Source organism: Jaculus jaculus, chromosome 1, assembly GCF_020740685.1.
Source record: "Jaculus jaculus isolate mJacJac1 chromosome 1, mJacJac1.mat.Y.cur, whole genome shotgun sequence".
NCBI lineage: Eukaryota > Metazoa > Chordata > Mammalia > Rodentia > Dipodidae > Jaculus > Jaculus jaculus.
In genome coordinates, this window is record NC_059102.1 from 124,408,369 (window position 1) to 124,434,229 (window position 25,861).

Sequence of the window (25,861 nt, forward strand, 5' to 3'; positions counted from 1 at the left end):
CAGGTGCCCGTTAGCCTGAGATGCCAGTAGTGAGATGAGCTGTGCAGGAGAGGAGGATGAAGAGGAGGAGGGTGGGGGCTAGCTAGGTGGCACAGGAATATGGTTGGGTGGTGATGCTGGGTTTGCTTTCCCTCCAGAAAAGTTGTCAGACGGCCAGCATTGCCACGGCTGAAGTGTCCACCCAGGCCAGGAGGCATGCAGATGCCCAGGTGCAGACGGAGACCCTTGAGCCAGGGGCTGTAGCTCCTATGTCCCGGCATGATGGACCCCGGCTGGCAGCCTTTCTCCGGAAGGTGGAGGCCATGGTCATCCGGGAGCTGAACAAGAACTGGCAGAGCCATGCCTTCGATGGCTTCGAGGTGAACTGGACCGAGCCGCAGCAGACGGTAGGTCACTGGCTTTCCAGACCTGGGTGGCGCTCTCTCTGAGTCCATCCCAGCTACTCTTCCCATTGCTGCACCTAGCAACAGAAGTGCTAGAGCCTTCTGTCAGGTCTTATTTTTTTAAGTTTAATTTATTTATTTGGCAGAGAAAGAGGGAGAGCATGCCAGGGCCTCCAGCCACTGCCAATGAACTCCAGACGTGTGTGCCTCCTTGCACAGCTGTCTGATGTGGGTCTTGGGGAATCGAACCTGGGTCCTCTGGCTATGTAGGCAAGTGCCTTAACCGCTAAACCAGCCCTTCTGTCAGGTCTTTTTTTTTTTTTAAATTTTTTATTTATTTATTTGAGAGTGACAGACACAGAGAGAAAGACAGATAGAGGGAGAGAGAGAGAATGGGCGCGCCAGGGCTTCCAGCCTCTGCAAACGAACTCCAGACGCGGGCGCCCCCTTGTGCATCTGGCTAACGTGGGACCTGGGGAACCAAGCCTCGAACCGGGGTCCTTAGGCTTCACAGGCAAGCGCTTAACCGCTAAGCCATCTCTCCAGCCCTCTGTCAGGTCTTGAGCCAAGATTATGAGGCCAGTTCATCAGAGGAGGAGTTCCACCTGCTCTCCATCTTACATTTGGGAGGTGGATATCCATAGAGGAAATGATTTGTCCAGGATGAAACCAAGTGGCCAAAAGAAGGGTCTGAGCCAGGGCAGCCCGCTGCCACGCTTGCCAGGCCTGCCTACATGCAGGGGGCTTCTCCAGGTCAGCACTGTCCTAGAGGATATCCTGCGCTGGTGTTGCATTCTCTCCTCAGGACAGCTGTGTGAGGAGTGCTGGCGTAACCTCCACTCTCGGGATGAGGCTTTGGAGAGTCTGAGTGACGTGCCCAAGGGCTCACAGCTCTAAAGTGGCCCAGCAGGAATGTGTGGCCTGGGCTGTCTGCTCCTGTGACTGCACTAGTGCCATCATCACTTCTCGGCCCTAATGCTCCCAAGGCACAGCTGGGGGTGGCCTCCCTCCCCACAGTCTGCGATGTGCAGCTGGACACACAGTGAAGACTGAGATCAGGGTGCCACTGAGTGATGAAGGGGCTCTTGGATTCTGCACCACCTTGGGCCCAAGGTCACCTTCTTTTCCCCCACAGCAGTTTGTGGGACAATTTAGCTTTCTGTTTGGGTGTCGGGTATAGAACTCAGAGCCTTGTGCTTGTGCATGCTAAGCACATTCTCTACCACTGAGCCCCCACCCCAACCCTGAATGCCTAATTAAAAAAATACTTATTAGGGCTGGAGAGATGGTCTAAGGGTTAGGGCGCTTGCCTGCACTGCCTGAGAATGCTTGTTCAAATCTCCAGGTCCCTTGTATAGCCAGACTCAAGCATGCAATGTCGCATATGCACACAAGGGGGCGTCTGGAGTTCGTTCACAGTGTCTGAAAGGTGCACCTATTCTCTCTGCCTCCTTCTCCCTCTGTCTCAATAAATACATACATACATACATACATACATACATACATACATACATACATACATACATACATAAATAAATAAATAAATGTTTTAAAAAATATTTACTAGCTGGGTGTGGTGGCACAGACCTTTAATCCTAGCACTAGGGAGGCAGAGGTAGGGGGATTGCCATGAGTTTGAGGCCACCATGAGAACTACGTACTGAATTCCAGGTCAGCCTGGGGTAGAGACCCTACCTGGAAAAACCAAAAAAGAAGAAAAAATTTAAATTAATTTAAATTAATTTAAATGGGACTGGTGAGATGGCTTGGTTAGTGAAGTACTTGCCCAGCAGGCATGCGGAGCCGGACGTGATCCCGTTTCCATGTAAAATGTCAGGCATGGCGCTTGCCTGGGGCTCGCTGGCCATCTAGTCTGGCCGACTTGAGCTCTAGGCCAGTGAGAGAGTGGAGGTGTTCTTGAGGATGACACCTCAGGTTGTCCTCTAGCCTCCACATGCATGTGTGTTCTAACACATGTATACCCACCCCCTCCAAGCATGCATACATATAGTAAATTCATGTAAAGTCCCCCCTATTTTTTAATATTTTTTTTGAGCTGTGCCCCAGCCTGCAGTTGTTCGTGACGAGAGAAGTGTGTATCCAGAGTCCCAGTGGTGCAGTCACTGCCGAGGCGGCCTCATCACATAGGCAGCCTGAAGACACTGGCTCATTGGCCCTTTGGTATTTTTTCTGTGCTAGAGTGTCACATAGCATAGTATTTATTTCTCTCTCTCTCTCTTTTTTTTCTTTTTTTTTGTCAAAAATGAAGAATACTGGGTGTGGTAATGTAGACCTGTTATCCCAGTGCATGGGGATCAATGAGTTCAAGGCAAGTTTGTAGTACATGAGCCCCTGTCTCAAAACAAAATTATAAAAAAGCAAATCAAGAGCCAGGCATGGTGGCACACGCCTTTAATCCTAGCACTTGGGAGGCAGAGGTAGGATCACCATGAGTTCAAGGCCACCCTGAGACTCCATAGTGAATTCCATGACAGTCTGGGCTAGAGTGAGACCCTACCTCAAATAACCAAAAAAATAAAGGGGCCTGGGAGTGGTGGCGTATGCCTTTAATCCCAGCATTTGGGAGGCAGTGGTAGGAAGATTGCTGTGAGTTTGAGGCCACCCTGAGAGTACATCATGAATTTTTCCAGGTCAGCAGCCTGAGCTAGAGTGAGACCCTACCTCAGAAACACACACACACACACACACACACACACACACACACACACACACACACACAAATAAAATCACGGCTGCCATAGGCACTTGTCTCCCGGACCCAATGTCCTTGCCAACTGCTCCATACTGCTGCCATAGCTGATGTGTTCTCTGTACTCCAGGAGCGCAGGCTCCAAGTCAGTGTGACAAGATGTTCTTGCTCAAGAAGTGGAATGCCAGCTGGACGTGGTGGCACCTGCCTTTAATCCCAGCACTCAGGAGGCAGAGGTAGGAGGATTACTGTGAGTTTGAGGTCAGCCTGGGCTAGAGTGAGACCCTACCTTAATATATATATATATATACTGGGCTGGAGAGATGGTTAAGTGCTTGCCTGTGAAGCCTAAGGACTTTGGTTCGAGGCTTGATTCCCCAGGACCCACTTTAGCCAGATGCACAAGGAGGCACTCGTGTCTGGAGTTTGTTTGCAGTGGCTGGAGGCCCTGGTGCACCCGTTCTCTCTCTCTGCCTCTTTCTCTCTCTCTATGTCACTCTCAAATAAATAGATAAAAACAAAAAAACAAAACAAAACAAAAAAAAATATATATATATATACACACACACACACACACACATACACATACATACATACATACACACACACACACACCATATAATGTATAACATATATAATATATGTAATTTTATTTATTGAGAGAGACAGAGAAAGATGCAGATAGAGAATGGGCACACGAGGGCCTCTAGCCACAGCAAATAAACTCCAGATGCACGTGCTGCCTTGTACATCTGGCTTACATGGGTACTGGGGAGTTGAACTTGGGTCCTTGGGTGTCACAGACAAGCGACTTAACCTAGACTGTCCTTAAACTCATGGTGGTCCTCCTACCTCTGCCTCCCAAGTATTGGAATTAAAGGCATGTGCAACTACACCTGGCTAAATTTTTAATTTTACTTTTTTTGATTTTTTTCAAGGTAGGGTTTCACTTGAGCCCAAGCTGACCTGGAATTCACTATGTAGTCTCAGGGTGGCCTCAAACTCAGCAATCCTCCTATCTCTGCCTCCTGAGTACTGGGATTAAAGGCATGTACCACTACGCCCAGTTTATATTCTTCTTACTATTTTTTATTTTTATTTATTTATTTATTTATTTTTTTAATTTTTGCTTTTTCGAGGTGGGGTCTCACTCTAGCTCAGGCTGACCTGGAATTCACTATGTCGTCCGCAGGGTGGCCTTGAACTCACGGCGATCCTCCTACCTCTGCCTCCCGAGTGCTGGGATTAAAGGCGTGCGCCACCACGCCCGGCTTCTTACTATTTTTTAAACATATTTTATTTATTTATGAGAGAGAAAGAGATAGATAGAAAGAGAGAATGGGCACGCCAGGATCTCTAGCCACTTCATAAGAACTCCAGACACCTCCCCGCCCTTGTGGGTCCTGGTTTTTCGAGGTAGGGTCTCACTCTAGCTCAGGCTGACCTGGAATTCACTGTGTAGTCTCAGGGTGGCCTCGTCCTCTCGGCAATCCTCCTACTCTGCCTCCTGAGTGCTGGAATTAAAGGCGTTTTAAAAACAGTTATTATTATTATTAACAAGATGTTGCATTTGGGTACATCATGTGTTGGTATCCTCTTTTCCCTCATCCCCACTCCCATTCCATTGGGGATGATCCTCAGCAGGATTGCAGGTAGTCCCCATGGTGTTGTGGTTTATGCATTATAGAAGCAGTGGTCAGTTATTTTTTTATTTTTCGGTTTTTGGAGGCCAGTATGACCTGGAATGAACTGTGTAATCTGAGGATGGCCTCGAACTCACAGTGATCCACCTACCTCTGCCTCCCAAGTGCTGGGATTAAAGGTATGTGCCACCATGCCTGGCTTAATCAGTTATTTTTTTGGAGGGTGGAGAGGGAATGCCTCTGGGCATGATGTCTCAACATGTGGCTCTTACAATCTTTCTGTCCTCTCTTCCGCAAAATTCCCTGAGCATGGTGGGTGAGTTTTAAGTCTACTTCAGTGATGAGCTCTTAGGAGCCTCTGGATCTCTACTTTGGTAGGTGTTGAGTGTCCGTCTCCTACACCCTGGTGCTGATTATCAGGAACAGCGTGGAAGCAGCACTCTTGCTCATCTTAATTTTTTTTGTTGTTGTTGCAATGAGAGAGAGAATGAGATTGGTCATGCAAGGTCCTCTAGCTGCTTCAAACTCCAGATGCATGTGCCACTTTGTACATCTGGCTTTAACCTCTGAGCCATCTATCCGGCCCGCATGTGCCACTTTTCTTTTGTCTGAGTTTACATAGGTACTGGGGAATTGAACCCAGGCTGGCAGGCTTTGCATGCAAGTATTTTTAACCACTGAGCCATCTTTCTAGCCCCATTTTCTGTCCCTCTATCCTTTCTTTCTGTCCTTCCTTTCTTCTATCCTCCCTCCCTCCCTTTTTTCCTTCCTTCCTCTTCAAGGTAGGGTCTCGCTCTAGCTCAGGCTGACCTGGAATTCACTACGTAGTCTCAGGGTGGCCTTGAACTTGTGGCAATCCTCCTCCCTCTGCCTCCCAAGGACTGGAATTAAAGGTGTGCACCACCACACCTGGCCTCTTCTTTTTGGCAAGGACTCGAGATCAGGTCTTGCTTTGTGGCTCTGAATAGACTTGCTATGTAGTCTAGGCTGACCTAAAAATCATGGTAATCCCATCTCAGCCTCCAGAGTAAGGCACCGTGCCTAGCTCTGCATTTCCCTCAGGACTGTGCAGAGGACTCATACAGTGATTAGGACTTGGTTTGCCTGGGCCTTGGTGTGGTTTTCCTTATGTAGCTCTGAGGTCATGGCAGTAGCTTTGGTGCTCAAGGCTGGGGTGGCCTGTCTCTGCAGGTGTCCTGTCTGCATACCCTGTGTTACCCTCCAGCTCAAGGGCAAGGCCTTCATGTGACTGGCATTTCGTGGAACTCTACCGGCTCTGTGCTAGCCTGTGCCTATGGCCGGTAAGTGGCAGCTGGTGTGGTGGGAGACAGTGAGAGACCACAAGACTCTTTTGGGCTCGTATCTCTATCTGGTTGGCCCCAAGAGCTTGGCCATCCTAGCTGTGTGGCTTGACAGTCAAAAGAGCAGGGAGAGGGGCTGAGAGTCCAGCTTCATGGCTCAGTCGCCCACTGGGCAGCATGTCTCGCCTTGTCTGCCACCTGTTACTTTCGTTTTTTTTTCTTGTTGTTGTTCGTTTTTTTTTTTTAGTTTTTTGATTTTTCGAGGTAGGATCTCACTCTGGTCCTGGAATTGACTATGTAGTCTCAGGGTGGCCTCGAACTCTCGGCAATCCTCCTACCTCTGCCTCCCGAGTACTGGGATTAAAGGCGTGTGCCACCATGCTCGGCTGCCACCTGTTTCTTAATGTACCAGAGTCCCCACTTGTGGTGGCTGTCCATGGCGTCTGGCCTGTTCTTCGCTCCTACCCCTGCTATGGATCTTACTCTACCCAGGTTGGCCTCAAAATCTTTTTTTCTCTTCTTCAAGGTAGGGTTTCTCTGTAGCCCAGGCTGACCTGGAATTCACTATATAGTCTTAGGGTGGCCTCAAACTCTCGGCGATCCTCCTACCTCAGCACTACCATGCCTGACTCTTGGTCTCAAACTCTTGATCCTCCTGTATCAGCCTCCCACGTGCTGGGATCACAGGCTGGTGACATCACGCCTGGCCTGGGAACTCTTTATTAGAGGATATCTTGTCATTTGGATTCTATGGAGGAGCCTAGACAAGTGCAGACCCAATAGTAGTGTCAGAGTATAGAGGGGCACAAACGCACGCCCCTGGGGCTAGTAGATGAGAGGTGGGGTGGTGGTGGGAGGCTCAGAGGCAGCTCAGGTGTGTTCGCATGCAGGCTGGATGATGGGGACTGGAGTACACTCAAATCCTATGTGTGCACCTGGAACCTGGACCGGCGCGGCCTGAACCCTCAGCAGCCATCAGTGGTGGTGGAGGTGCCCAGCGCTGTCATGTGTCTGGCCTTCCACCCCACCCAGCCCTCACACATTGCAGGTGAGTGTCTGGCTCTCCCTGGCCTCCGCTCCTCACAGGAGTCTCCTCCCGCCCAGCAGTCTGGCTGGGATGTTTTCCACTGGCCTTTCAGTTTCTGGACATGGCTAGGCAGCCTGCTTGGGAGACAGTGAGGCTACCCTGGCTTCCTGGGTTGTTGCAGCTGGCGGGGAGACCTGCAGGGATGTGTGGAGGGTGTGGGCCATGGAATAAAGTGCATCTTGGGAAAAGGCTGTGGTGAGTGGTGACAGGAGCTGCCCATGCTGGGAGGAGTAGGTTCCTGGGCATACGCATTGGGGCACAGCAAGGCGGGACTGAGTTTGAGGGTCAGAAACCAGGACTTTCCCTCTAGGGAAAATCTCCTGAGGCCCATGTCTTGGCTTCATGGCTCCTGGGGATGACTTGAGCTGATACCTAGATCCTGGTCCCCCTAGGGGGTCTATACAGTGGTGAAGTGCTGGTGTGGGACATGAGCCGATCCGAGGACCCGCTGCTATGGCGCACAGGTCTGACTGAGGATGCCCACACAGATCCAGTGTACCAGGTCAGGAGGCCAAGACTGCTGGGTGGGGCAGGAGGCAGCTTCCCTGGGAGGGAGGGGACCTGTTGCCAGGGAAAGAAGGCTGCGGCTTCCCTAGAGGTCACCAGAGAGCTGGCAGTTGGATGGCTACCTGGGCATTCTCAGCTGCCCTGGAGATTACCCTTCAGGGCCCATGGCCCTTACCAGCCTCCTACATAGGTGGCCTGAACCATAGGGGCCCAGCTGCCCTCTTTCTGGGTGCTAGACTTACAAGCTTGGGTAGGAACATTGGAACTTTCTGTGGCTGCCCCTTGTGGCTGAGGTAGGCACTGGGACATCCCCCTGAATTCTTTTCCTGGAAAGGGAGTGTGGGTAAAGTCGAGGCTGGGGCCACTCTCCTCTCACCATCCTGCCTTGCACTCTTGTCATTTCAGGTGTTATGGCTGCCCGAGCCCCAGCATAGCCACCGCTTCCAGGTGCTCAGTGTGTCCACTGATGGGAAGGTGCTGCTGTGGCAGGGGGGTGGGGCTGGCCAGCTGCAGCTCACCAAGGGCTTTGCCCTGCTCATGCAACAGCTGCCACGGAGCACCAGGCTGAAGAAGGTACACTGGCCAAGGACAAAAACCTCAAGGCAACCGGGGCTGTGGGACTTCCTGCCCTGCTCCCTCCTGTTCACTGGTTGGTAGGACAGAGTCATTGGAAGGCCTTGGCTCTGACCTTCCTGCTGACACTTCTCCACAGCCGCCCCGGGGGGAGACAGAGGTGGGCGTGACAGCAGTGGCTTTCTCCAGCTTCGACTCTAGCCTCTTCGTTCTGGGAACAGAAGGTGGATTCCCACTCAAGTGTTCCCTGGCAGCAGAAGCAGCAGCCATGACACGGATGCCCAGCTCTGTGCCCCTCAGGGCCCCTGTTCAGTTCACCTTCTCTCCTCATGGTGGCCCTGTGTACTCTGTGAGCTGTTCCCCCTTCCACAGGTAGGGGCAATGGCCAACTCAGGGCCATCCCTGCTCAGCCTTTCTTGGTGGTTGGTTCCAGGGTCATCAGGTTTGGGGTCCAAGGGAGCTTTTAGAGCTGATAGCCCAGGAGTGTGGCAGTAGCTGTCAAACCCACAGACCTTGCTCTCTGCACTGCTTATGTGTAGGAATCTCTTCCTGAGTGCGGGGACAGACGGCCACATCCACCTGTACTCCATGCTGCAGGCCCAGCCCCTGACCTCGCTGCAGCTCTCCCATAAGTACCTGTTTGCTGTGCGCTGGTCCCCTGTGCGTCCCCTGGTTTTTGCTGCTGCTTCTGGAGGAGGTAGGACCCATGCTGAATCTAAGTGTGGGACTCTGGGTCTGGGAAGAACTGCATGCTGGCAGCAGCCTGTTTTTCAACTGTGGCATCTGCTTTCTGAACCATCCTTCCACTAGGTGATGTGCAGCTGGTTGATCTCCAGAAAAGCTCACAGAAGCCCACAGTGTCCATTACACAAACCCAGGATGGAAGCCCTGTCTACTGTCTTGAATTTAATAGCCAGCAGACCCAGCTCTTGGCTGCTGGTGATGCCAAGGGCATGGTGAAGGTATGGCAGCTGAGCACAGCCTTTACGGAACAAGGGCCCCGGGAAACAGAGGATCTGGACCAGCTGGAAGCGCAGGTAGCCACTTGAGGGCAGCAGGGCTGGAGTGACTCTGCAGGGGAAGGCTGTGTGTGACAAATAAAGAGCAAGGCTTTTGGGGGGTGTTGAGTCCTTTATTTGTCTTTCACATGAAAACAGGAAATCTGGGGAGGGGCAGAGAACAAGAAGGAGTGAGCCAGCTGCTTTGATTTTTTTTCTAGTTGGAATGAGGGCAGCTGGCTCAAGACAGGGGCCTGGGTCCCCACAGCAACATGGTGATTGTGACTGGACCAGAAGCAGTTTATTGAAGCACCATTTTCTACATCTTACCCCAAGCTAAGCAGGCTTACGGTTACATTGGAAAGTAACACTGTCTGGAATATTCTCCTTGAAAGCACAGAGGAGTTAACATGCAGCAAGGCGACAGCAGGGCAATTGGCATGGGTCTGACTAGCCTAGGAGCTGAGGATCAATTCACAAAGAGCGAGCGGGTGAACTCAACGTAGTCAAAAGCAGTCGGCAGCTCGCGGCCCTTGCCATCCACATAGGGCTTCATGTGGGAGACACAGTAGTCGGCTTGTTCCCGAGTCAGGTTCTGGAGAGAAAGACACAAGTTAGCTCAGTTAGCTCTGACTGCAAGTGCTCACAGCCAGGAGGCGCTGGGTGGGGCTATCTCTGCCAGCACACACAGGACACTGGCTCATACTGCGTGTGAATGGGCTGAGACTCAGGCCAGATTCAAAATGGGGGACTGTTAGCCTAGACTGCTTGGTCACACACACCCTTGACTTCAGTTGTCCCCAGGAAATCTTGCCCTTCCCAAGTCGCACCTGGTAGAGTTCCTCCTTGGTCACATAAGGCTTCCCCTCAGAGCTGAGGGCCCGGAAGGCACTCTCAATCTCCTCGCTGGACTTCACATTCTCAGTTTCTCGGCTGATCATGAAAGCCATGTATTCTTGAAGGGAGACATGGCCATCCCTGGGGGAGGGCAGAGGTGGGTTCAGTCAGAAGTGCAGGCCTTGGGAGGGCAAGATTATGTGCACCACTGCCCCTCAGCTTACCTGTTGGGATCCACGGTGTCCAGGATTGCCTCAAACTCTGGGTCGGGTTCTCCTTCCTCCACCATGGGGAGGTCGTAACCAAGGGAACGAAGGCAGGACTTGAACTCCTGGTGGTTCAACCGGCCAGACTTGTCCTTGTCAAAGTGTCTGCAGCACAGAAACCAGGACTACTCAGCGTATGGCCCTGGTGCCTGGCTACGTGTGCCAGGGAGCTAGAGCCATACTCACTTGAACATCATGCTGAACTCCTTGAGGGCCTCCTCAGTCACTCCTGTTGTGTTCCTGCAAGAAAAGCAGAAGTAGGTTCTGGGCCTTCCACACAGCAGGTGTCGCTTTCTTTCCTCCAGTGCCAACCCTTTGCTGATAGCTGCACTCGGCTAAAACCCTGCTCTGCATGAGGCGTGGTACCTGGCCTGGATCTGCTGCTCCAGGTTGTGCTGCATGCGCATGCCCAGCTGGTCGAGTTGGTCCCACTGCTGGGCCAGGCCCACGGTGCTGTGCTCTGTGTACTTGTTGTCCAGGATGAGGGCTTCCTCCATGGCAGCCCCCAGGTCCTCAATCTTCTTCAGCTGACTTCTCATGGCTCGAATCTCCTGGTGCTTGCGCTGCAAGGTGGGGCAAAGCAGTGTGAGACAGGGACCCTCAGCCAGCTCAGGAGCCCTATGTGGGCTCTGGTGACTAGCTGTCAAGGAAGGGTAAAGCAGGATGGGTGAATCTACAGAAACCCAGAAATTTTGTGGAGGGAAATATCTTCCCAAACCAGCTGGCAGATGTGTTAGACAAATAACTTTCTTTCAAACACCAGTTCCAGGCTGTTGAAGTTAAGAAGCCAGCCAGTTTGGGTCCTGAAGACTGAGGAGGAGGGATTTGCTTTGTTGGGGGAAGGGCTTAATGTGGATGAAAGCCCTTGGGTGGACACTCACTTTGGTAGCTTCAAGCTGAGATTCCAGAGTTCCTGATTCTTCCACCATGCAGGACCTAAACACAGAAGCCCAGTGAGGGGAGCCTGATCTTGGTGGAACAGTGCCCAAGATTAACTGTCTTCTTGGTCATCAATGCATGGCAGCCTACAAACTGCATTCACTGAGCAGTCTATCTGGTACTATGCCGTCTCTCCTAATGGACCTGGGAGCCCAGAGCAGGTCCCATTTCTGATTCAGACACACATGGGTCTGGGCCCTGGCCAGGGCTCTTGCTGCTCATGAGGCTACTTAGCTCTCAAGGGTCACCCAGAACTGAATTTGCTTCTCATTGGAACAGAGTGGCTGCAGGCCTGACAGCCCCTTCTCTGCAGCCAGGGAAGCTCAGAAGCTGATGTATGGGAGCACTGACAGCACCCTGATTCCAGACCCTCAAGGGGATTCTAGGGTGACAGCATGGCTCCTTGCCTAGCAGACAAGTAGGATGGGCTGGGAAAGTGCTCAACTAGTCAAAGAGGGACACAGATGACAGACCTGGACTTGATTTGAGCATCTAGACACAGCTAGGCCAGGCTACCTTTCGAGGACCATGTTCTAAGAGCACGTGAGCTTGGGGGAGCCTGCTTCTCTTCAAGACTTAACAGTGCAAGGTCACAGAAGGTTCCCAGTGAACAAAGACATCAAGCGAGCAGGGTCACGTGCAGGGACAACTTCACACAGTGCGCATGGCCTTGGTGATTTTAGCCCCATCTTCTCTGTACCCACACCTGCCCCAACCTACCCTTACGACTCCAGAGAGCCAGGGTGACCTCTAAAATTTCCCGTGCTCTAGCAAGGCAAAGCACCAGGCTTCTTCCTACCCCAGCAGGCGAGACTCACAGGCACGCTCCATTCCCCAGGAAAAGGGAGCCCCAGGGTCTAGGGCAGGCAGTAGGGCCAGTGCAGCAGAGGGGGATGGACCCTCCTAAGCGGCCAGGGCGTGGGTTAGAAAGCAGAGCCGCCTGGGAAATCCAGAGTGCATTGGGTAAAAACCACAGTGAGGGAAGAAGAGAAATAAGAGGAGAAGAACCTTCCAGACAGATCATCCCCAACTTCATACTGATAGACACGAATGACCCGACGATATGCTATGCTATTCAAAGAAAAGAAACCAAATGAATACACCAAAGGGAGGCGAGGCAAGAGCATATCGAGACAGACACGCGCCACAAAGCCCAAGCTGGCTGCAAGTGCACAGGCAAGGGCAGCCTGGCATCAGGTGGGATCCAGGGGCAGCTCATGGGGCACTGGGCCAGGCGGGACAGGGCTTGGAAGGAGCCACAGGTAAGGGAGCATGGCATTGCACAGACAAGACCAAGAGCAGCAGACAGCCTGGGGCAGGGCAAGCCTGGGGATGCTTGCTCCATGTGGGGCTCAGACCTGACACTACCACCCCTCCCACCCTTTGCAGCCTCCCACAGCCTGACTGGTTTGGGCAGATTTCTCCAATCACCACCTTCATATGCCTGATTGCCCCATTTGCAGAACCTTAGTCTGGGCTGGTCTCCTGAGACCGTACAGGGTATGGCCTAGCTGCAGGCCTCTGCTGTGACTGGGGACAGCCTTGCTCCTCCCTGGGGCTCCTCCAAGTCCTATCTCCATACCACATCAGAACACTGGACATCTCTGCCTTCTGCTATGGTGAGCAGTTCTGATTACCCTCCCTAGGGGAAAGCTAGGGGCCACTTCAGCCCTGGGGGCTGTACAGCTCCCCATCAGCTAGACATTGTACCCAGCCTGAGCAGAAATAGGCTAAAGGAAGTCCAATCCAGTCCTGGTGCCTGGACAGCAGACAGAATCCCGGGGTGTGGACTTTGGCTCTGTCCTTATTGGTCACATCCCTTGCTGATCTGGGCAGAGACAACAGTGACTCCCCAAAGACCATGGGCTCTAGGACAGTGAGTACGGGACAAGGCACACACTCCTTGTGAGGGAGCAAGGTGGGCAGGAAGGCCCATCCTGGGATCTTCTGCAAGCCAGGCCATCAGGGGATAAGGGGCACAGGGACAAGCACACAAGACACCACCACGCCACGACCACCATGAGCCCGGAGAAAGAACACAATATTAACCCATCAAGGAGGTATGTTCTGTGGAAGTCCATGTAGACCCAAGACAAGGCGGTTTCCGGACCCAGCAGCAGCAGCAGCAAATTGGAGGAGGGGGCAGAGAAGGCAAACAAAACAGAACATTAGTACTCTGTCACGGGTCCTGTGCTAGCTGTGGCTACATTAGTGCCAAGTCTGCTTGGGAGCCCATTCACAGACCTACCTCACCTGAGACAGCTGGCAACATAATTTTCTACCATGGAGTTCCTCTAGCTACCTACTGTTGTGCTCCAGAGCCTGACCAGTATCTGCCAGTATTTATTTATTTACATGGAGAAAGAGAATGGGCATGCCAGGGCCTCCAGCCACTGCAAATGAACTCCAGATGCATGTACATCTAGCTTTATGTGAGCACTGGGGAATCAAAACTAGGTTGTTTAGGGCTGGAGAGATGGCTTAGCGGTTAAGCGCTTGCCTGTGAAGCCTAAGGACCTCGGTTCGAGGCTTGGTTCCCCAGGACCCACGTTAGCCAGATGCACAAGGGAGTTCGTTTGCAGTGGCGGAAGGCCCTGGCGCGTCCATTCTCTCTTTCTCTCTGCTGCCCTCAAATAAATAAGAATAAACAAAAATTTAAAAAAAAAAAAAAAAAAACTAGGTTGTTTGGCTTTGTAGGCAAGTGCCTTTACCCACTGAGTCTGCTCCCCAGCCCCGCCTGCCTCTCCCCCTGCTATTTCTTTTGTTTTGTTTTTGAGACAAGGTCTTGCTCAAACCAGCCTATGAGTCATTATGTAAACCAGGTGGGCCTCAATTTGTGGACATGTTCCTGTCACTGCCTCTTGAGTGCTGACATTATAAATGAGTTCCACCATGCCTGGTCTGGACCTCAGGTTTCCAACAAGGCTCCCCATGTCCTGGAGGTATAGGCACCTGGTCTCCTGGATCCACTGGTGGAAGGCATTGGCATGCTGGGCAAACTCCTGGCGCAGCTTGTCATTCTCTTCCTGCCGCCGCTGCTCCTTCTGCAGCTCCAGTTCCCGCTCCTGAGAACAAAAGGAGACCTTGATGTCTGCTCTCTGTCTCTGGTAAGCAGCTCCACCTCCAGGGAGTAAGTGGACCCCACAAGAGATGCCCCAGGCCAGCAATACCTTTATGATCTTCTGCAGGTTCCTCCAGGTCTCCTCCAGGGCCTCCATGGTGAACCAGGTGTAGGGGTTGGAAGCCACACGGAAGCTCTTGATCTGGCGGTCGAGCTCAGCAAGCTGGTTGAAATCAGCCTGTGCGGAGCTGAGGGAGGAGCGGAAGGCATCATGGGCCTCGCGCAAGGCTTTGATCTCCTCCAGGGAGTTGCAGCGCACAGGGTCTGTCAAGTCCTCTTCGGCATTCTCAAACCAACTATTGAAGGCAGACGCTTTTTTGGCAAAGGTCAGGAAGAGGTCTTCCACCTAGAATCAGAGGGGCAGAGTCAGGGAACACCAAAGCAAGAGGGTGGGTACCAGGTGTATGGGAAGGAAGGAAGGAAGGAAGGACAGGCAGCTCCTGGCAAGCAGAGGGAAGCACGGTCTGCTGCGCCTGGCTCCCCTCTTGGCCTCATCCCAATGTGTTCTTTCCTCTCGCCCATTTCTCCCTGCTCTGTCCTGGGTCTCAAAGGCCAACCTCATTAAGGTAAGAGTCCTGCTTGCCTAGGGTTCCAGAGTTCAGACCCACCATCAGCTCCTCTTGGGCTGAAGGTCAGTTTCCTTACAGGATGGTGGCACAGCAATGGCAAAGGGAAGGTGGGTCTGCGGAACCTTATCTGGTCATGCACTCACCTTTCGGAAATGACTCTGGGCCTCCAGCAGCTTCTTCTTCCGGGTGGCTGAGTTGGCCAGCAGCTGGCCCCATCTCTTCATCAGGGAGGCATGACGGGCTTCAATGGCCTTAGACTGTATGTGCTTGGCTGCCAACAGCTGATCTTTGAGGGCAGTGATGTTGGCAATGCCCTCCTGCTGGAAGGCCTGCAGGCCAGCATCAAAGGTTTCCTGGAAGAAGGAGCCACAGGCTGGTTCACATCTGGACTACAAATGCCTGGAGTACTTCAGCTTAGACTGGCATGAGCAGCTCTCCACCGGGTATCTCACTAGGTGGCCTGGTTGCTCCACTTTCTTCTGGCATCAGTCACATCTGCCTGCTAGCTTCACACCACAGATTATGGCAATGGCTGCCTTCTGCCCTTTGGCTATGGGCCCTTCCTTTCATTCCAGCACTGAGGACTCAAGGCTCCTCAGAGGTGCCAGGCTGTCCTGTCCCTTAGACCATTGGCCTGCTGAAGACGAAGCATCCCTGTGTCTGGGCTCTCATTGGTCCTTAGCCCTGTTGGTCTCATCAGATAGATGCCTGGTTCTGTGTTTGGTCCTTCAGTTAAGCCTGGAAGCTTAAGTCCCAGGACTAGAGGATGTGTGCTCATTCTTGAATGCCATGGCTACACAGGAGCCAATGAAATGTCTGAAGGAAGGACCCCTCCAAGCTACCTCCTAGGAAGTGCTATCTGAATAACCCTAACCCATCACTAAGGTGGCATACTGACCTGCTTGGTGAGCAGAGTCTGAACTGAAGAGAGATCTCGGCCATAGTCATCTGTCTTCAAGCTGTTCTCCTTTTCCCCTAAGAAGCAAGTGTGAAAACCGTATTGTCCTTTCACTGAGCAGCAAACTGATTACAACAGAACTACAGAACTGAGGCAAGCACCATTCTGCTTACATTGAAACCCAAGTTGCCAATGCCTCTGACCCCATAGCAGCAGCTCTACCACGCACCCACACTGTGTCCTCCTTTGACCCAGGAGAGGTCCTCCCAGGTCACATGGGCTCTACCTTCAGAAATCAGCATCCCTCATGAAGGGGCTGGATGGGACCCTGGACAAGGCATTTAGGGGGAGGTTCTGAAGTGGCCTGGCCTGCTGCTTGGTCCCTCTACTGTTTGTGTCAAAAGTTACAGGCCCTTTTTGGCGAATGCTAATGTTAGCTCAGTGTGGGTACTACTATAGGAGCTGTAGGCTCTGGACATCTCTCCTAACTGGCAGCCAGGCCTGTCCTGTAGCAGGCTCTGATCAGTGTTCCATCAGTTTCTTCTCTGCAGCAGAAAACCACCTGAGTGACAGCACATAAGCTGTGGCTCTGAGAACAGCTTCCTGGCCCTGGAGAGTGAGAAGCTTTAGGCTTTGCTGAGAATGCTCACCGATCCAGGATTCCACCACATCGGCTTTCCAGTTGAACTGAAGGAAGGCAGAGTTCTCATCCAGCTTTGCCTTCCTCTGAGCTGCAGCTTTCTCCAGGTCAGACACCTTCCCGTTCAGGCCCTTCATCTTGGAGGAGATGTTCTCCTCATGGTGATTGTTCTAGGCCGGGAAGAGGAACACACCATCAGCCTCATCACGCTCTGCATCTGTCTACTTGCAGCAAGCCTCTGCCTCCCCAAAGGTGCTCAGTGTGTGTCAGGCGGCCTCCTTTCCCCTAGCCACTACTCTGAGCAAAGTCAAGGGGCTAACAGTGTCACATCTGGGTATTTATACCACAGAAGCAGGAGAAAGGGGCTGGCATTTTAGATTACAGAGATGTATTCACTAGTTGTATTTCCGGCCTGATAAACACAACCAATAGTTAACAGGGTTTTTGTTGTTGTTGTTTGTTTTTTGAGGTAGGGTTTTTCTCTAGTCCAGGCTGACCTGGAATTCACTATGTAGTCTCAGGTGGCCTGGAACTCACAGTAATCCTCCTACCTCTGCCTCTCCCTCCCAATCCTCCTACCTCTACCTCACCCTCCCAAGTGTTGGTTTGATTAAAGGTGTGCAGCACCACACTGGCTAGGCTCACCTTTTTAATGAGATCCTGTCCATTAGTACAGACGTCATTCACGCGATCCTTGTGGACAGTGAAGTCTGTCTCAAAAGCCTCATGTTTCTTCAGTAAACCCTGGGAAGGAAGCAGTCAGGCCAGTCAGAACCTGTGGTGTGCTGGGTCCTGGGATAGAGGGTGACACAATGGATGAGCCCTGCCCGCTAGTCTAGGTGGGAGTGCCACTACCATGGTACATGGACAATAGGAGAGTCAGTACTACGTGGGGGTGGGGAAACAGGCCCAGACTTCCTACAGAAGTTAACAGCTGGCCACCGGAGCTGTAAGTGGTAAGGATTCTACTTCCACAGGACATGGGGGGCGGGGGGGGAGTTTGGCCTCCTGCACCACGACCTCATACTCCCAGGCTCCAGATCTGTGAGACTCCCTCACACTGTGGTGGCATGCCCTGATGGCACTATACTGCATGCTCCTGACCTGGATAGCAGCAAGAGTGTCTCCATAGTCTTCACTGGCCACCAAGGTCATTTTCTCATTGATCCAGGCTTCTTCTTCTTCTACATTCGCTACAAACTGCTGATATTCCAAGGACTCCTCCAGCCGCTGCCCTCTATTTATAGAACAGAAAAAAAGACAAACATCAGTCACATGTGGTGGCGGACACCTTTAATCCCAGCACTCGAGAGGCAGAGGTAGGAGGATGGCCATGAGTTCAGGGCCACCCATACTACAGAGTGAATTCCAGGTCAGCGTGGGCTGGAACAAGACCCTACCTCGAAAAACCAAATAAAATAAAATAAGAAAGACATCCTCTCTTCTCTGCCTTAAATTCTGACAGGTCACATGTGCTTATAATACTCATGAAGGAGATGTGTGTACACAAAATGGTTTGATCCAACCTTCTCCGGGATAGAGGCACATGGTGTATTCCTCAGACAGGAGGCTCTGGTCACATGCTGGGGCAGGACCAGCTCGGTGCTGGCCTGCTGGAGGTGGGCTGGAGCAGCCTGGCCCCGTTGTCGTGCTCACCGTGCGGCTGCCAGCTGCTTCAGCTCCTTCCAGTGCTCCACAAACTGTGCCAGGCGCTGCTGGATCTCCTCCTGCCCGATGGTGTTGTCGTCGGACAGCTTCTTCCCAGTGTCCAGGACACCCTGGCCAACAACAACAGTAAGTCACTGGCCAGCAGCACCAGAGAGACCTCAACTTGGTATCTGAACTTTCTCGTGGCTTGTGATGCAGTGTCATGAGGGCAGCAGTGCAGTGGGGTGGGGCGGGGCTCCTGGCACCACCACCTCAGCACCGCCTGCTCGCTCACCTGGATAGCCGGCTCGTGGGCAGCCAGCTCCGCCTCCAGCCGCTTGTGCTTCTTCCTCAAGTTCTGCACGCCCGTGAGGTCCCGGCCATAGTCCTCAGAGCCCACTAGAAGCTTCTTCTCCCTGAGGACAGAGGCAGCATGGTCAGCCTGCACCTCATCCTCTTCTTCTAGAGCTTTAGGCCAGCCAGTGACCCACAATGCCCTTTTCCACTATCTACCACTCCCTCCAGAAAAAATCCCTTCCACTCTGCTGGAAACAGAGCCTGTTTACCATGAGTGCCTCTGGCCATAACATGGGCTCATCAGGGCATACTGGGTATGCAGAAGAATGGTACTGCCCTGGGTATAGGGGTGCCACTGGCACTGCCCTTATCAATCCTGTATGATCATGTACCCATCACATACAGAGAATCATAAAGGGATTTAGATTTTAAAAAATCAATTTTCAAATTGTATTTTATATATATATATATATATATATATATATATATATATATATAGAGAGAGAGAGAGAGAGAGAGAGAGACAGAGAGGGAGGGAGGGAGAGGGAGGGAGAGAGAGAGAGAGACAGAGAGGGAGGGAGGGAGAGGGAGGGAGAGAGAGAGAGAGAGAGACAGACAGACAGACAGACAGACACAGACACACAGCATGCATGTGTGTGCCAGGCCTCTAGCCACTGCAAATGAACTCCAGACACATGAGCCACCTTGTTGCATCTGGCTTACATGGGTACTGGGGAGTTAAACCTTATGCTTTAAACCTTATGCTTCATTTATGCTTTGTAGGCAAACTCCTTAACCACTAAGCTTTCTCTCAAAACCCAGATTTTGTTTGTTTGCTTATTTTCTTGGTGCTGAGAGACTTCAATCTCTAGATGTATGATTTTTTAAAAGGTCTCAATGAAGTCAAGAATGAACAGAGAGGAGTTTGTCCTTAAAATTTATTTTTTTTGTTTTTAAATTTTTATTACTTACTTATGGAGAGAGAAAGTATGTGTGGATATGCACATGTGGACACCAGGGCTTCCTGTCATTGCAAACTCCAACTGGATGAGTCACTTTGAGCATCTGGGTCTACATGGGTACTGGAGACTCAAACCCAAGCACCAGGCCTTGCAAACAAGTGCATTAAACCAGTGAGCCATCTCTCCAGCCCCAGGTGGCTTTTTGTTTTGTTTTGTTTTTTTCTGGTTTTTCGAAGTAATCTCACTCTAGCCCAGGCTGACCTGGAATTCACTATGTAGTCTCAGGGTGGCCTTGAACTGATGGTAATCCTACCTCTGCCTCCTGAAGAGTGCTGGGATTAAAGGCATGTACCATCATGCCTGGCCCCAAGTGGCTTTTTAAAGGCAGACACAGTGGCTGAAATCTATTATCACAGACTAGGGAGGTAGAAGCCAGAGAATCAGGAGATCAAGGTTAGCCTCAGGAACATAAGTTCCAGGACGTCCTGGACCATATAATATCTTAAAAAAAAAACAAAACTGGGGCTGGAGAGATGGCTTAGCGATTAAGGCGCAGGCAGTTAAGTGCCTTAACTGCTAAACCATCTCTCCAGCATGTTTTTATTTATTTATTTTTTTTGGTTTTTCGAGGTAGGGTCTCAGTCTAGCCCAGGCTGACCTGGAATTAACTATGTAGTCTCAGAGTGGCCTTGAACTCACGGCAAGCCTCCTACCTCTGTGCTGGGATTAAAGGTGTGTGCCACCACGCCCCGCTAGCCCTGTTTGTTTTTGAGGTAGCCAAGGTTGATCTGTAACTCACTCTGAAGCCCCAGGCTGGCTTCAAACTCACAGTGATCCTCCTACCTCAGGTTTTTGAGTGCTGGGACTAAAGGCATGCTCAGCTCACTCTTGCTGCTTCTTCCCGGATGATGTGACAAGATGTGATGTCCTACTTTCTATTCTTGCCATACATGTCCCCTCCCTGACCCCCTGCCCTGCAATGATGAAATATGACCTCTAAACTGTAATTCAAAATAAACCCTTTCCTTCCAAAAGCTAGTTCTAGTTGAGTGTTTTGGCCCAGCAATGAGAAGGCGACATGCTTTTGGTAACTCACCAACTTTCCCAGGGACCTAAAAGGAAGGGTCTAGTGTGACACCATAGTCAGCACCATCATAGGGCCTATGTACCTATGGACAGGGAAGAACTGAGGTGGGATCCTGCTGGCAGGTCTCTAACTGTGCCCTCAGCCGCACCTGTTACCTCCACAGCCCAGGGCCTGTGCACACAAGTTCAGGGACACATACTTAATCCAGGACTCCTCATCATCCATGTCACGGAAGAACTGGTGCAGGCGGTGGGACTCGCTGAGCTTGGCTCGCCTTGAGGCTGCCATGCTCTTGATCTTCTGGAAGCGCCCATTGATGGTGTCCCGCTTCTCCTTCACTTGGGAAGTGTCAAAGGCACTGCTGGTCATTAGGCTGTCTGCCTGACTGTTCAGGTCCTTCAGACGATCCTGGGAGAGACAAAAGAGAAGGGGTCAGAAACCTGGTAGAACTCAGGCAATCCTTACTCAGAAGAGGAGGGCAGCCATACAGAGTAAAAGGAAACTTTGTGAACCCCGGAGGTCAGAACATTCTCATAAGGACACTAGGACCTGATTTACCTGTTCTGCTGTGTAGACATCTGCACTGATGGGGTAAAGGCAGGGTGGAGAGTACCAGAACCTTGCCTCACAGCCAAGCAGCCAGAGACTAGACTAAAAAATCTGTTCTTTTCTCATTCTCAGCAAGGAATGCTGTTTTGATTAGAATAGCCTTGATTTTTTTTTTTTTTTTTTTGGTATTTATTTATTTTGTTGTTTCAAGGTAGGGTCTCACTCTAGTCCAGGCTGACCTGGAATTTACTATGTAGGCTCAGGGTGCCCCCAAACTCATGGCGATCCTCCTCTTGCTGTCTCCTGAGTGCACATGCGTCACTATGACCAGCTACTATTTATTTGAGAGGTAGATAAAGACACAGAGAATGGGCATGCCAGGGCCTTCAGCTGCAAACGAACTCCAGACACATGTACCACCTTGTACATCTGGCTTTATGGGGGTCCTGGGGAATTGAACCTGGGTCCTTTGGCTTTGTAGGCAAGTGACTTAACCACTAACCCATCACTCCAGCCCTTTTTTCTTTGTTTTTCCAGGTAGGGTCTTGCTCTAGCCCAGGCTGACCTGGAATTCACTTGGTAGTCTGAGGATGGCCTCAAACTCACAGCGATCCTCCTCTTGCCTCCCCAGTACCAGGATTAAAGGTGTGCGCTACCACACCTGGCTCCAGCTCTGGTTATTTATTTTGAAGTAGGGTCTCACTCCAAGCCCATGCTGACCTGGAATTCACCGTGTATTCTTAGGCTGATCTCAAACTCACAGTGATCCTCCTACCTCTCCTCTTTGAATGCTGGATATTTTTCATTTTTAAAAACTATTTTTTTTTATTTATTTATTTGAGAGCAACAGACACAGAGAGAAAGATAGATAGAGGGAGAGAGAGAGAATGGGCGCGCCAGGGCCTCCAGCCACTGCAAACGAACTCCAGACGCGTGCGCCCCCTTGTGCATCTGGCTAACGTGGGACCTGGGAAACCGAGCCTCGAACCGGGGTCCTTAGGCTTCACAGGCAAGCGCTTAACCGCTAAGCCATCTCTCCAGCCCTTAAAAACTATTTTATTTGAGAGAGAGGAAAAAAGAGGCAGAGAGAGGGGGGAGGGAGGGAGGGAGAATGGGCTCGTCAGAGCCTCTAGTCACTGCAAATGAACACCAGACTCATGTGCACCTTGTTTGTCTGGCTTTATGTGGGTACTGGGGAAATGAACCTGTGTCCTTTAGCTTTGCTAGCAAGTGCCCTAACAGCTAAGCCATCTCTCCAGCCCTTTTTTTCATTTTTTTGGTGTGAAGGGTTGAACCCAGAGCCTTGTGTATAATAAGGACATGTTCTGCCACTAAACTATACCCTACAGTCTCAATAATATTTTTACTTATTTATTTTGTGTGTGTGAGAGAGAGTAGAGGGGGGCAGGGAGAGAATTAGCGCATCAGGGCCTCTAGACACTGCAATCGAACTCCAGATGCATGCAGCACCTTGTGTGCATGTGTGGCCTTGTGCATCTGGCTTGCATGGGTACTGGAGAGTCAATACCAGGTCCTTATCCTTAACTGCTAAGCAATCTCTCCAGCCCTTTATACGGTTTTTCAAGGTAGGGTCTTCTAGTCCAGGCTGACCTGTAATTCACAATGCATTTTCAGGGTGGACTTGAACTCATGGTGATCCTCCTACCTCTGCCTCCCATGTGCTGGGATTAAAGGGTGTGCCACCATGCTCGGCTTTCACTTAGTGTTTTTTTTTGGCAGCAGGGGTGGGGAGGTTGAGGTAGTTTGCTCTAGTGCAGGCTAACCTGGAATTAACTATGTAGTCTCAGGTTAGCCTTGATCTCACAGCAATCCTCCTACTGCCTCCTAAGTACTGGGACTAAAGGTGTACGCCACTATGCATGGCTTCAACAGTACTCTTTTGCTTTTGGTTTTTCAAGGTACAGTCTCTAGCTCAGGCTGACCTAGAATTCACTATGTAATTACAGGGTGGCCTAGAACTGACAGCAATCCTCCTACCTCTGCTTCCTGAGTGCTGAGATTAAAGGCATGTGCCACCACGCCTGGCTTTTTTTTTTTTTTTTTTTAATTTTTAAATTTATTTGAGAGTGACAAACAGAGAAAGAAGCAGAGAGAGGGAGGTAGGGAGAGAATGGGCACACCAGGGCCTCCAGCCACTGCAAACAAACTCCAGATGCATGCACCACCTTATGCATCTGGCTTATATGTGTCCTGGGGAATCGAGCCTTGAATCTGGGTCCTTAGGCTTCACAGGCAAGCGCTTAACCACTAAGCCATCTTTCCAGCCCTGTTACTTTTTGTTGTTATTGTTAAATGAGAGAGAGAATATTTATGTACAAGGGCCTATAGCCACTGCAATCAAACTCCAGATGCTTGCGCCATCCTGTGCGCATGTGCAAACTTACGCACTTGCATCACTTTGTGCATCTGGCTTGTGTGGGATCTGGAGAGTCGAGCATGGGTCCGAAGGCTTTGCAGGCAAGTGCCTTAATAAATCCATCTCTCCAGCCCAACAGTATTCTTTTTAATTTTTTTTGTTTATTTTTATTTGAGAGCGACAGAGAGAGAAAGAGGCAGGTAGATAGAGAGAATGGGTGTGCCAGGGCCTCCAGCCAGTGCAAACGAACTCCAGACGCATACACCACCTTGAGCATCTGGCTTATGTGGGTCCTGGGGAAATCAAGCCTTGAAGTGAAGTCCTTAGGTTTCACAGGCAAGCACTTAACTGCTAAGCCATCTCTCCAGTCCAACAGTATTCTTGAAATAGCAGCGAATGTTAGTTTTATTAAACATCCAAGCTTTTGTACTTCAAAGACCTCATAAGCAAGAACATTCAGCCTTGGGTTTTCAACAGATACTTTGTCCAAAAGGATAAAATGAGCCAGGAGTGGTGGGGTAAAGAACTTGGGAGGCTGAGGCAGGACTGACTGACATGAAATTGAGGCTGGCCTATGCTACATAGTGAATTCCAAGCCAGGCTGGGCTTCAGAATGAGATCTGGCTCAGCACCCTCAATAATAAACTGAACCTATCTTTCAAAGGAAACTGACAATTGATTTCTAATGATAAAATTCAAACTTTCTCTTTGAAAATACTATTAAAAATTATTTATTTGCAAAAAGAGAGGAGAGAAACAGAGAGTAAATAGGTACACTCCAGCCACTGCAAATGAACTGCAGACACATGAGCCACTTTGTCCATCTGGTTTTACGTGGGTACTAGGGAACTGAACCTGGGTCGTTAGGCTTTGCAGACAAGTACTTTAAACACTGACCCATCCAGCCTGAAATAAGAACTTTTTAAAAATTCTTGTTTGCTACCTTGAGTCTGACAATTTCCAAAACATAAAGATTTTTCTGATGACACTAAGTGTGACATTAACAAATGTGATGCTGCTTTTCATGGTGCTAAGAAGAAGTGATACAAGAGTGCTCAGCACTGCAATTATCTCTATCACACCTTCCAAGACTCAGGGTCTAATGCGGAAGAGGTGGCGGAAAGAATGTAAGAGACAAAGGAAGAGTAGGACTCCTTACAATGTGCTCCCTCCAGACACAAAACGGCCTGGATATCCATGACCTCACAGTGCCTGACACTACCTACACAAGACCATCATCTTAGGAGGAAAAGATGATGACATCAAAACAAAAGAGAGACTGATTGGGATGGGGAGGGAATATAATGGAGAATGGAGTTTCAAAGGGGAAAGTGGGGGGAGGGAGGGTATTACCATGGGACATTTTTTGTAATAATGGAAAATGTTAATAAAAAAAATTTGAAAAGAGAAAAAGTAAATAAAAATTCAAAAAAGATCATGACATCAAAATAAGAGAGAGACTGACTGAGATGGGGAGGGGTATGATGGAGAGTGGAGTTTCAAAGGGAAAAGTAGGGGGAGGGAGAGAATTTACATGAGATATTGTTTACAATCATGGAAGTTGTTAATTACAAAAAAATTAAAAAAATTTTTTAAATGTGATGTTTTGATATCACATAAAAAATATGTGAAGCAGGGGGAGTGCTGGGCGGACTCGGGAGGCAGAGGTAGGAGGATTGCCATGAGTTCAAGGTCACCCTGAGACTCCATAGTGAATTCCAGGTCAGCCTGGGCTAGAGTGAGAACCCTACCTCGAAAAACCAAAAAATAAAATAAAAAAAAAATAAGTGAAACGTATTTAGAACATATAACTCAGTGGACCTATTAAAAAAAAAAAAAAAAAAAAAGGACTGGAGAGATGGCTTAGCAGTTAAGCTTCTGCCTGTGAAACCTAAGGACCCCAGTTTGAGGCTTGATTCCCCAGGACCCACGTTAGCCAGATGCAGAAGGGGGCACACGCATCTGTAGTTTGTTTGCAATGGCTGGAGAGCCTGGCACGCCCATTCTCTCTCTCTCCTCCTCTTTCTCTGTCGCTCTCAAATAAATAAATGAAAATAAACAACAACAAAAAATTAAAAACAACAACAACAAAAATAGAGCTGGGGGTGGCACACGCCTTTAATCCCAGCACTCGAGAGGCAGAGAGAGGAGGATTGCTATGAGTTCAAGGCCACCTGAGATTACATAGTGAATTCCAGGTCAACCCCTGAGCTAGAGTGAAATGCTACCACAGGAAAAAAAAAAAAAAAAAAAGAGCTGGAGCCATGGCACAGCAGTTAAGGTACTTGCCTGCAAATCGAAAGGACCCAGGTTCGATTCCCCAGGACCCACATAAGCCAGATGTACAAGGTGGCACATGTGTCTGGAGTTTGTGTGCAAGCAGCTAGAAGCCCTGGCGTACCCATATTCTCTTTCTCTCTCTCAAAAAAAAAAAAAAAAAAAAAAAGGCCCAGGCATGGTGGTACACAAC

At 50.3% G+C, this 25,861-nt stretch overlaps 2 protein-coding genes across 7 annotated transcripts in view; one reads left to right on the plus strand and one right to left on the minus strand.

The window, feature by feature from the left end:
• Dync2i2 (dynein 2 intermediate chain 2) overlaps positions 1–9,323 on the plus strand; it is a 37,036-nt gene extending 27,713 nt beyond the window's left edge. Inside the window, exons 3-10 of the mRNA XM_045161133.1 lie at positions 138–386; positions 5,928–6,037; positions 6,928–7,085; positions 7,517–7,626; positions 8,037–8,204; positions 8,344–8,576; positions 8,744–8,901; positions 9,015–9,323. Of these exons, the coding sequence (XP_045017068.1) occupies positions 138–386; positions 5,928–6,037; positions 6,928–7,085; positions 7,517–7,626; positions 8,037–8,204; positions 8,344–8,576; positions 8,744–8,901; positions 9,015–9,253 (1,425 nt within the window). The 3' untranslated portion in view covers positions 9,254–9,323. The remainder of the gene's footprint in view (positions 1–137; positions 387–5,927; positions 6,038–6,927; positions 7,086–7,516; positions 7,627–8,036; positions 8,205–8,343; positions 8,577–8,743; positions 8,902–9,014) is intronic.
• Positions 9,316–25,861, minus strand: part of Sptan1 (spectrin alpha, non-erythrocytic 1) — an 81,406-nt gene continuing 64,860 nt past the window's right edge. For 4 of the 6 annotated variants that reach the window (XM_004671603.3, XM_004671602.2, XM_004671601.3 and 1 more), the window contains 17 exons: positions 20,665–20,873; positions 18,415–18,535; positions 18,129–18,250; positions 17,577–17,709; positions 17,118–17,216; positions 16,483–16,642; positions 15,833–15,909; positions 15,078–15,287; positions 14,415–14,711; positions 14,197–14,309; positions 13,294–13,311; positions 11,187–11,241; positions 10,672–10,868; positions 10,492–10,545; positions 10,264–10,410; positions 10,033–10,180; positions 9,316–9,797 (listed from right to left, as the gene is read on the minus strand). In XM_004671603.3, coding sequence (XP_004671660.1) covers positions 9,672–9,797; positions 10,033–10,180; positions 10,264–10,410; positions 10,492–10,545; positions 10,672–10,868; positions 11,187–11,241; positions 13,294–13,311; positions 14,197–14,309; positions 14,415–14,711; positions 15,078–15,287; positions 15,833–15,909; positions 16,483–16,642; positions 17,118–17,216; positions 17,577–17,709; positions 18,129–18,250; positions 18,415–18,535; positions 20,665–20,873 — 2,286 coding nt within the window. In that variant the 3' untranslated portion in view covers positions 9,316–9,671. Of the gene's footprint in view, positions 9,798–10,032; positions 10,181–10,263; positions 10,411–10,491; positions 10,546–10,671; positions 10,869–11,186; positions 11,242–12,252; positions 12,316–13,293; positions 13,312–14,196; positions 14,712–15,077; positions 15,288–15,832; positions 15,910–16,482; positions 16,643–17,117; positions 17,217–17,576; positions 17,710–18,128; positions 18,251–18,414; positions 18,536–20,664; positions 20,874–25,861 lie in introns of all 6 variants that reach the window. The other 2 variants (XM_012951969.2, XM_045161130.1) reach the window with 2 other exon arrangements.